General features: G+C 36.7%; 1 protein-coding gene across 1 annotated transcript; it reads left to right on the top strand.

Annotated features, from left to right (window-relative positions):
• The first annotated feature begins 1,564 nt into the window (after nt 1-1,564).
• Nucleotides 1,565-7,029, top strand: LOC111790016. The gene is made up of 7 exons (XM_023670775.1): nt 1,565-2,228; nt 2,682-2,731; nt 2,820-2,859; nt 4,423-4,500; nt 5,542-5,658; nt 6,395-6,474; nt 6,589-7,029. Exons 1-7 carry the CDS (start codon nt 1,662-1,664, stop codon nt 6,695-6,697), a joined length of 1,041 nt encoding a protein of 346 aa, XP_023526543.1. The 5' UTR covers nt 1,565-1,661; the 3' UTR covers nt 6,698-7,029.
• The last annotated feature ends 4,262 nt before the right edge of the window (nt 7,030-11,291 follow it).

The raw sequence follows: 11,291 nt of genomic DNA on the forward strand, positions 1-11,291 counted from the left end.
GACCGTTCTTATTTTATTTTTTTCTCTTTGGAAAAGAATCGTTGTTTTTTATACAGCTGAGAACAAGGGTGTACATCGTCCGAGTTGGGTCTAGGTTGAGAGATTTTTTTTTATCCAAAGTTCGGATTAGTTGGATAGATAACCAAGCTAACCAAACTCGAAACTTTTCACAACCCAACCTAATCCTTGGGTTGGGTCCAGGGTTGTCAATTTTTTTAAAGTTTTATTTATCGACCGTTTATAATTATTAAGATATAATCCTATATAAAATAAATTAAACAAACCTAAATCAATCTATGAAAAAAAAATTCAATAAAAAAAACGAGGGAAAATTATAACATATTAAAATAATTCAACATTTTCATAAAACTAAAAACAACTAAATATGGACCTTTTTAGAATCAGTTAAAATAACAAAACTATAAAAATGGATCATAAAATTAAATAAACAATAAAAATGATTAATTAAGAAGTATTATATATAACAAAAATATACTGTATATTTAAAAATAGATAAGATGTGTGAATAGTTATTTAAAAATAATATAAAACGTATTAATAGTTATATGTCAAAACTAAACAAAGGAATGAAACAAAGAAACTAAAAATAATAAAATAACAAAATTATATAAACATAATAATAAATAAATAAAAACATTGAATTTACTTAGCGTCAAATTCGGGTGTGAGCGTCTTTGAACGGCCTCAGTAACACTCTGGCAAACTCATTAAAAATAAAAGATTCTTAATATATTTTTATTTGGCTCGGGTCAACTCGAAAGTTTGGTCCACGAACCCAAAACCGAACCAATTCAGTTTGGGTTTAGAAAAATGAACCCAACCCTACCCGAAATGCTCATCCAACCCAACTCAACTCTTATAATTCGGGTTGGGTTGGTCCGAATTGTCGGGTTGAATGTACACCCCTGAGAATTCAGTCCAAATTTAATACGGTTTTATTTTTTTTCAAATAGATAAAACATTTTTTTATATTATATTCTGATATATATATATATATATATATATATTTTGATAAGAATATTGGTTTGAAATAGCATTTAACCTAATCTCAAAATCAGGGAACAAGCACATTTGGAGAGTGTAGTATAATGGAGAGTTGTATGCTGCTTTTGGTAAGGATGAATTGCTCTCGAAACAGAATCTATCAATTCTCTTCAAATTGGTTGGATCGTAGATGCGACGATCTACTTTATGGGCGAGATCTTTTATTCAAGTTTAGGATGACCCAATTACGCTAAGGAAAATAATAGAATATGCATCTGACTCCTTCATGCAAGTCCCACTTGGTTCGGGAGGATATAACTCAGTTGGTAGATGCCTGCTCTTACAATTGGGTCGTTGCAATCACGGGTTGGATGTCTAATTGTCCAGACAGTAAAGATAGTATTTTGTACTAAACCGGTGGCTCACTTTTTCGAGAAGAAGAGGATGAAAACATGTCATCGAAGGACTCTATTGAAACAAAGATGAGTCTAGAACGGATGAATTAGAAAATCAAAATAATATTTAAAAATTGATTTGATTCTCCTAAGACGCCCCCCACGAGTTCAAACCCCCCAGTCCGGCGAATTCACAAGAATTCAATTTGGCAATTTGATATTCAAAATATCAAACCAAAAACACCCAAATTCCCCGCCACCATGCCCGTCGACTCCCCTCTCATCCCCACCAACACGACGCCCGCCGCCACCACCACCACCACCACTGTCGCTCCGATTTCTTTCACTTTAACCACAGCTGCAGCTACCACTGCCGCCGCAGCCATTGCTCGTCCGCTAGCGAATCAAGCGCCATCGAGACCCATTTCTTCAATTCCTCAGACCCACCATCTCCACTACCCTCCTCAAGCCCTCTACACGGCGCAGCACATCCCTGTTCGAACTCCGAACACCCAATTACCGAAGCTTCAGCAGGATGCATCTCAGGCAATTCTTTACCCTGTCGCCTCCTCCGGTCGCGGGTTCGTTCCTCGTCCCATTCGACCCCTTCCCGTCGATCAGACCGTCACAGTGGCCAACCCTGGCGGCTACCCACATCGCCCCGTCGTTTCTTTCCCGCATCGGCCGATTGGGTCGCCTCATTTGGACTCCATGAGCCATCCAATGCACATGGCTCGACCTCCCAACTTGCAGCAGCAACTTATTCCCTTTTCTGGGTCCTCCATCTCGGGCTCGATTAAGGGTGCCCCCAATTCCTCTGATCCAAAGGTTAGTTGGGTAGTAATTTGATTTAGCTTTTGAGGCGTTTGTTTGATGGGATAAGAAAGTTCAGGCTTCGGTGAGATACATGAATTGCTAGATTTAACTCTGATTTTGAGTTCTTCCAATCAATTTCCATTTGTTCTGTTGATGACTTTAACAGCTGAGTTAACATTTAAACTTGAGATTGTGTGACCGTTGGATGCTTGTAGAGTTGTTTCTGTTATAACTTTTGGGATAGTAATTACATGCTATTAGTTTAACCAACATGGCTCATCACTTATGCTTTATGAAGTTATTGTCCTTTTCAATTGGTCGGATATTTCATATCATTTTGGCGTGCCCAAGTTTCTTTTAACTGATCCTGTTGTCCTTTTATCAAACCCCATGAGTTTGTTGTGTCTCCCACCCCCTTCCTTAGATCTCTTTCATAGTTGAAATTGGCTTTATTACTCTTTCTAGGTTTTTCCTCCATCAACAATCGGCGAGGCAAATGGGTGTAAAGAAATGAGGTAATGGTTGCTCCTTATGTTACATATATTTCATTCCTTCTTTTCTAAACTTGTGACATAGTGCTTTTGTGTTTTTGTATGAGGATAGAGTCAGAGATGATGCTCTTTGTGTGGTTAGAGATCGAAAAGTAAGCTCTAAAATTCTGAATTTTGTTCATTTTTATTTTTTAGAACATTTGTGGCATGGGAGAGTTTCTAGATTCATTTTGTTTGAATCATGATTACTTATGTGAGATCCCACATTGATTGGAGGGGGGAACGAGTGCCAGCGAGGACGCTAGGCTCCGAAGGGGGGTGGATTGTGAGATCCTACATCGGTTGGAGAGGGGAACAAAGCATTCTTTATAAGGGTGTGGAAACCTAAACCTTTCCCTAGCATATACGTTTTAAAAACCTTGAGGGGAAGCCAAAAAGGGAAAGCCTAAAGAGGACAATATCTACCAACGGTGGGCTTGGGCTGTTACAAATGGTATCAGAGCTAAACACTAGACGGTGTGCCAGCGAGGACAATGGGCCCCAAAGGATTGTGAGATCCCACATCGATTAGAGAGGGGAACGAGTGCCAGTGAAGACGCTAAGCTCCAAAGGGGGTGGATTATGAGATCTCACATCGGTTGGAGAGGGGAACAAAACATTCTTTATAAGGTGGAAACCTAAACCTTTCCCTAGCAGACACATTTTAAAAACCGTGAGGGGAAGCCCGAATAGGAAAACCCAAAGAGGACAATATCTACTAGCGGTGGGCTTGGGCTGTTACAAATGGTATCAGAGCTAGACACCGGGTGGTGTGCTAGTGAGGACGCTGGGCCCCGAAGAGGGTAGATTGTGAGTCGATTGGAGAGAGGAACGAGTGCTAGCAAGGACGATGGGCCCCAAAGGGGGTGGACTGTGAGATCCCACATCAATTGGAGAGAGGAACGAGTGCCAGCGAGGACGATGGGCCTCGAAGGGGGTAGATTGTGAGATCCCACATCAATTGGAGAGGGGAACGAGTGTCAGTGAGGACGTTGCCTCCGAAGGAGGGTGGATTGTGAGATCCCACATCAGTTGGAGAGGGGAACAAAACATTCTTTATAAGGGTGTGGAAACCTAGACCTTTCCCTAGCATAACGTTTTAAAAATGTTGAGGGGAAATCCAAAAGGGAAAACCCAAAGAGGACAATATCTACTAGCGGTGGGGTTGGGCTGTTACAACTTATATGCTATATTTTGATGTTTGCAATTCTTCCTCACCTTGTTTTACCACTAGTTTCTGGTTGTTGAGCTTACATTTTGAGTATAACTTGCAAAATACCTTGGGTTCCATTTCTTTGAAAGCTGTTTAACAAACTAAGAATTTTTTCCCTTTTGGAGCATCAGTCATTTTGTGGATATGTTTTGTTCAATTTTTTGATAAAATTGAAAATTATGACATTTTTTTTCTTCTACCAATGACCTGATGATGCACTTGATTCATCAGTTAGGGAAAATATGAGTTGTAAACGGAGGGAGGGATTAATTTGACTGTGATGGTAATTGTTTTATATGTTTTTAGTGTGAAATAAAGGGCATCTTTTGCTGAACGATGGCTATGCATTCTATGTGATCAGATCCTCAATTATCTTTAATGAACTTGCTTAGAATCGCCACTTTTCTTTTATAAATTTAGAATCTACACTTTTTTGGCACACTAATATAGTAACTATGACTAGGTTGGAATAACTGATGGGGCTTCGCTTTATGCGCTTTGTCGATCGTGGCTGAGGAATGGGTCTCAAGAAGAAAGCCAGGTTTGTGTCGGTTCGGATTACAACATCTTTCCTTTTTGTGGATTTGAACTGCACTTTTCTCCTCTTGTCTTGACAGAATGTTATTTTTAGGATCTTTATAGGATTAGATTAATGATTCTTGATTTAGATAGAAAGCTTTTTGTAAAGATCCCAAATCTTCCTAGTGATATGAGAAGTTGTCCAAGTTGACAAGAAAGAGTTCCTTTGCACGAGTAAGAAACCTATGTATTTTCACGGGCTGCCCTCGTGGAGTAAATGAGTTCTTTCAATTTCTCGTATCGTATTTCGTGGGTTAGCATCTTGAGGTTTTTTGATAGGCATAAAGAAATCGTCTTGGTAGCAACCACCAAACCAATAGAACCAAGGTTAGCTTAGCTGATAGTCCATAAGCAAGGTAAGTAGGTCCATTACCGGCCAACTCCGGAACGAAAAGACCCAACGGAGTAATCCCATATCCCAGATCAGAGATGCTAACGGGGCGGGAATCAAAGTGGGGGGCCTCTCTATCGCCTTAATAGTTAGCACTACAGCCAATTGGCCTTTATGCTGTATTTTTTCATAGCTATATTGGGTTCTTTATTTGTCATTTATTCAAATTGGGGTTTATTTAAATTCATCTTCTCTCTATAGGTATAGACGAGTCAATAACTTGACCGAGAACTAGATCAGAAAACTTACTTTTGGTTTAAAAATGTTTAACAATCTCAGTGAAGAGTGTTCATTAGCACTGCTCCGATCGTTTTTCGTCGTTCTTTCATTAGTTGCATGCAAATTTATACATGATGTCCTATGGCTGTCTTATGTCTTTACTTGATCACTTAATCTACTACTGCTTAGCTAGTAAGTTTCAATGCATTCTTTTCTGCATTTAATAGACAAAGTTCTTTTCTTTATCATATTGTGCATGCAAAAAGCATTAGCTGATGTCATTTCCTTTTTCTGCTGTTCCTATCTGTAATATATTCACACGAAGGAACATACACTTGCTGTTTTGTTTTGTTTTGTTTCTAAAATGCTTGCTGATAATTTTTCTACTGGCAGCCTCAATATGGAAGTTTTTTGAGGTCTCTTCCCAGACCGTTGCCCATCGCCGTGACTGGTGCTGTACCGTCACAGAAGAAGGAAGTCGTTGAAGAAGTAGTTGATGAGAAAGATAAGGTTGGTAGAAGTACAGATAATTTAAGATTTTGTTTTGAAATAAAAATAAACTAATGAACAAAAGATACCGCGCTTGTGATGTCCCACATTGGTTGGGGAGGAGAACAAAAGACCCTTTATACGGGTGTGGAAACCTTCCCCTAGCAGACACGTTTTAAAGCATTGAGGGAAAACCTGAAAAGGAAAGCCCAAAGAGGACAATATCTGCTAGCGGTGGGTGCTAGCGGTGGGTCTGGGTTGTTACAGTGCTAGATTAGTATAGTTTAGTTTGCACTCATTTAAGCTCAGACATCTGAATTGGTGAGAAGCATGTTCTTTGATGTTCTTCCTTGTTCAAGGAATGACGGTTTTTCTGTTGTTGTCAATTGTTTAGTATACGCCCACTTNGGGGGGGGGGGGGGGGGGTAATGTGAGATCCCATATCGATTGAGAGGAGAACGAAACATTCTTTGTAAGGGTGTGGAAGTCTCTCCCTAGCCGATGCTTTTAAAAAATCTTGAGAAGAAATCTGAAAAAGAAAGCCGAAAGAGGACAATATCTGCTAGCAATGGGCTTGAGTCGTTATCAAGCTCAATATCGCAAATTTGTTATGGTTTCTTCTCTGGGTTGCTTGCTCTCTTAACCAAATCCTTCAGTTCATCAGCAAACAGAATTCTTCTCAGAAGCGGTTTTTTATCCAAAAGGTTGTTCTTCAAGGACTTTTGGACATAGCTTTACCTGTGTTTCTGCTTCTCAGGATGAGGAATCCATTGAGGACTTACCAACGCAAGAGTTATTAAAACGACATGTTCGACGTGCGAAGAAAGTTCGATCACGGTGCACATTCTTTTCCCATATTGATCTTTCATCTCTGTAGTTCAGCAAATCCGAGTGACATTTGGTCATTTGATTATCGTTTTGAATATAATTTTGTTCGTATAATTCCTCTAGATTGAGAGAAGAACGGTTGCAACGCATTGAAAGATACAAAACCAGGCTCGCTCTTCTCCTTCCACCTCCGGTCGAGCAGTTGAGGACTGATAATGTTACTGGAAGCTGAGTACGCATCCCGAATTGCTCGTCCTCAAAATCCACCGCGGATGTTTGTCCGAATCATTCTTCCCCAACTGCAGATGAACTCGAGAAGCATTCAACGGAAGCGGGCGGAGGATATTTGATAGATATTGGTAATTCATGTGTTCCTATCAGTTTGTAATTGTATGAGGTTAAGAAAATGAAGTTATTTACAGAGGTTAGAAGAAAATCGCATGTTTTCTCCTGTTCTTGTGCTTCTATCTTCATTGCTTTTTTATTGGGACTTCTTGAACTTCAACTTTCTGTTGTTAAAACTTTCATTTAACATCATTACTCAGTTTTATTTTGATATGTGAATCTCAATCTTCACAAGCTAGTGAACTGAGTTTTATTTACGGGTGTACATAGGTCGGGATGGATTGAGGGAATTTTTTGAATCAACCTAAAAGTTCGGGTTAGTTGGATTGGTAACTCAACCCAACTCTCTATTTTCGGAATGGATCGTTAAAAAAAAAATTTATATCCAAGTCACAAATCATCCTAACATAGTTCTAACCTTCCAAATTGAGTAGCGATTGTTTTAGCATTGAGACACTACAGATGAATATGTATAGATGCACGACATAGAGCGTTGAAGTGAGATCCGTGACATTGAACAAACATGACACTTCAATTTCACGGCATTGAGACATTGTAGTCCAATTATTGAGGGTAAAGAAATTTCTAGACATACATACTCCATCTCTCTTTTTTTTTTCTTTGCATTTTTACTTCTTATATCTTAGATTAGAGCACGGTATTGTTTTAATATTTATTTATTTATATTTTGCATTGATTATTTTGTTGTTGTTTTGTTTTAAGGCTTTTAATGCGAACGTTTTTAGTTCATGACATCGTTTGATGAATTATTTTAAATAAATGTTTCAGCATAAAAAGATCACAGTCATACATATATTAATACAAATATTAGGGTCGTTATAGTTGGGTATCAGAGAAGTTGGAAAAAAAAAAAAGTTGTCTTTCCGTTATGTTATATTAGTACGGATGCATACCTTCGATATTTATAATCACCATGATATCATGCAGACATTTCCCTTCCATGGCGTCTAGCGATGGATTAGCGCGTTGAGCCTAACCAAGTCAAGCCCAGTGGTACATGTAGGAGCTCACTTGGTGGGTCCATGTGCGCATTCGTGGGGGGCGTGTGTGGGAAAGTATCTACATCCATCCCTACCCAAAACTAGAAAGAGCTCAAGGCTATGTTATGTTGTTTTAAAAGATAAGTCTCATCATGTATGTGTGTGTTTGTATTACCTAACCTTAATAGTGGGATCACTCACTACGTATTTCTTAAAATATTCAAATCACATGCTATTTTTATTTTTCAAGTAAAGGTAAAGCGTCACGGTACGGATGACGATAAATGATGGAATGACCATGGAAGTTAAGTTAAGACAATAACATGCCGTGTTTTCGGTTAGTAGTTTTATGGGTGGCTTTTCATTTTCGTACTCAAACATTATGTTAAGATTTATTTTGATAACGATATTTCTATTTATTGTTTTAAACTGAACAAATAAGTCTATGACTTCGTTCGAAACGTTTTATTTAAATTTGCATATATTGTTAAAGGCATGCATGTAGTGATCAGAGAAACAAACCTAAAATTTAAAGAAATTGAAAACATGACTAGGTATCTATGTTTTGATTACTTTTTTATGTCCCTTACGATGATTTATTCATGCCTATTATGATTATACTATTAGGTAATCAAGGGTTTTCATACTAACTCTAATTATGAACTCAATTCGACTATTAGAATTTGGTTACGATGACTTGTATTTTGTGTGGACTATCCACGTTTTCCAATTAATTCTTAATGGTATACCTGCCCATGTGGCGGGGATTTTTAGTAGTACTCTTACATTTATAAGTTGGTAGAACTAGGGTCGAGCGTTAAAATGCATGAACCTTATGAGAACTTAATGAGTGCCTTATGGGTACAGTTAGGGGGTCTCCAACCACTCCCTGATCACGATCTTGGTAAGATTGAGGGTCGCCTCCACATTTTATGATTTTTATGTTATGGGACCTACTAGGGAGATGTCGACTAAACCCTACCACGGAATTGGGAATAGTGGTCATAACAATATGATGAGAACAATGCGTTGAGACTGACACAGGGGTTTTGTGCTTCGAGTACTAATGAGATATAGGTCAATGGTGATGGTAAGGATGAAAGAGACTAGTAGAACGTCTAATTAAGATATCTTAGAGCTCAAAAACCGAATTATAAGAACTAGCGGCCCAAATAGAGCTAAGAAAAGAAAACTTAATGATTTTTGCACTATGACCCTAAGCTCAACTTAGGTGAATCAAATAAACCTAAGGGATAACCTAACAAAAACTTAGGAATAATCTTCTAAGTATGAATAAGATAACGAACGAATGAACAAACAGCCTCAAATTTTGTAGTTGTGATGAAGAAATGGTGAGCTATATAATATGAAATTAATTTTATAATAGGAAAAAATTGAGCATTTTTTAATTGAATTAGAGAGTTTTATTGGTTGGATTGTGTGCAATAATTTATTACTTAATTTAGTTTGATTATAAATAAATTCCTAGCCTTGTTAAAAAAAAAAAAATCATTTTTCTCCGAGAGTTTATAAATTCTTCATCAGACACTATACACTCGAGCTTGTCAAAAAGTTTTAAAAATCTTCTCAAAATGTTTGTTATGTCCTAATTAACCTAATTCAACTCTTATTGAGTGGTGAACTCTATTCAGGTTGTTCAAGTTATTAATTCAACTAATTTGAAATTTCGAATTGTTTCAAAAGATTTTATTAAATTTGATGTTATATAAGAATGCTATGAGCTATTAGACTTTGATGGATATAAATAATGTTCTTGTTCCAATAATTTTATTAAATTTGTTAATTTTAGATCATTAATACTCAAATTATTTAATTAAAATTTATTTTATTTTGTCTTATATTTTAAGAATTTAAATTTAATTAACAATGAATTTAATAAAATTATATAAACTTTTACTTGCAAATAAATATAAATAATAAGTCAAATTGTATAATTAATTGTTACGCTATATTTTCAAAAATAGAATACTATTAATTTATCTCACTCATCCTAACTTAAAACACGTAAATTTTAATTTATTATCATTTATTTTCTATTTTTCTCCCACCTCCTTTGAAAACCATTTTAAATCTCTAAAATTGAACTATTAACAAATAATAATAATGAAAAAGAAACTACAAATCACAAGGAAAATACTCGAGCTAGAAAGGGAGGGGATATGAAACACAAATAACAAAACAAAAAAAAAACAAATCATATTAAAAAACAAAAACAAAAATAGGAGAAAAAAATGAAATTGGGAAGAGTTGGAAAAAAAAAAGTAACTAAGAGAAAAAAGAAATTAAGAGATATGGGAAGGAGAAAAGAGTTTTCCAAATCTCGACCAATCAAGGGTTTTATATACCTACGTGCAATTCCATACTCGTAATGACAACAAAAACCATCCTTTAACCTTCAAGGTTAGGAAGCCATGCATCTCGAAAGCATTCAATTCATTTCGAGTAATTTAGATCCAAACAGAGGTTCGAATCATCAAACAAATTGAAACATCTGTACTAAACTTTGTAAAGTGTATACAATTATACACTTAACTAACCATTCAAAACAATTACTCCATCAAACTTATAAAATTGTCAAAGCAACCAATATGTTTGTCTAATAACACGAAGATCATAACACGTGAAGTAAATAATCTCGAGACAACTAAACAAGCATATCCAAAGTAGAAAAAACCCTAACCAAGAGTAAGAAACACCCTAATAGAATGGTAAGAAACAGAGTAGGGATATAGAGATAAGGGATGGGCCCCTAAAAGACAGTAAAAGGTGAGAGCTAATGGTGTGTGGGGAAGGGATGAAGGCAATAATTGGAGGGCCTCACCCATCCCCATGCACTCTGTCTGTCTTATCATTTCTGATGGGATGCCCAACTGGTTCTATTCATATTCATATCCTCTTCATCTTCTTACTTTACAAGCAAATCTGTTCATCACCCAAAAATTCAGCATCACAAATCATTCTTCCTTGCAGTTCACATAATCCAACACTTCCTCAAATTTCCTGTCCTTCCAAACTAGACTTCTCATATGTGGAAGTCAAATATTATAGAATATGGTCAAATACTACACCTTCTAATCCTAGTTACTCCACTCCAATCTTAGTTAGGCCATGTAGATAACAACATTAACAGAAGATCAACTGTTGACAGAACATGTAAAGATTGCCCATCAACATTTAATTATCAAACATTGACGGGAAGAACTAAAAAGAAGCATAATTCTCATAATCAGAGGATCCAATATATAGATATGAGTTTCTCTCACCCACCTATGTGAAATGAGAGGATTCCTCCTAAAGAAACAATATCAAAAGGCAGCAATTACCAATGTCTTGTTCAGTAGGGCAGAATGAGCATAGTCTATGTAGGCATGCTTTGATCAGTTCTTTTATTCAAGAAAAATTGCAAATGAAGTGTTGCCTGGCCATTAGTATGTTATGATAAAACCAAGATCAATATAA

The sequence above is a fragment of the Cucurbita pepo genome, chromosome LG03, assembly GCF_002806865.2.
Source record: "Cucurbita pepo subsp. pepo cultivar mu-cu-16 chromosome LG03, ASM280686v2, whole genome shotgun sequence".
In the NCBI taxonomy this organism is placed as follows: domain Eukaryota; kingdom Viridiplantae; phylum Streptophyta; class Magnoliopsida; order Cucurbitales; family Cucurbitaceae; genus Cucurbita; species Cucurbita pepo.

What these genes read in the sequence shown, in the direction of transcription:
- LOC111790016 (XM_023670775.1), top strand. Translation starts at nt 1,662, where the DNA reads ATGCCCGTCGACTCCCCTCTCATCCCCACCAACACGACGCCCGCCGCC. An exon ending in GGTCTCAAGAAGAAAGCCAG is followed by an intron (nt 4,501 to 5,541) that starts GTTTGTGTCGGT and finishes TTCTACTGGCAG; the next exon opens with CCTCAATATGGAAGTTTTTT. An exon ending in GCGAAGAAAGTTCGATCACG is followed by an intron (nt 6,475 to 6,588) that starts GTGCACATTCTT and finishes TAATTCCTCTAG; the next exon opens with ATTGAGAGAAGAACGGTTGC.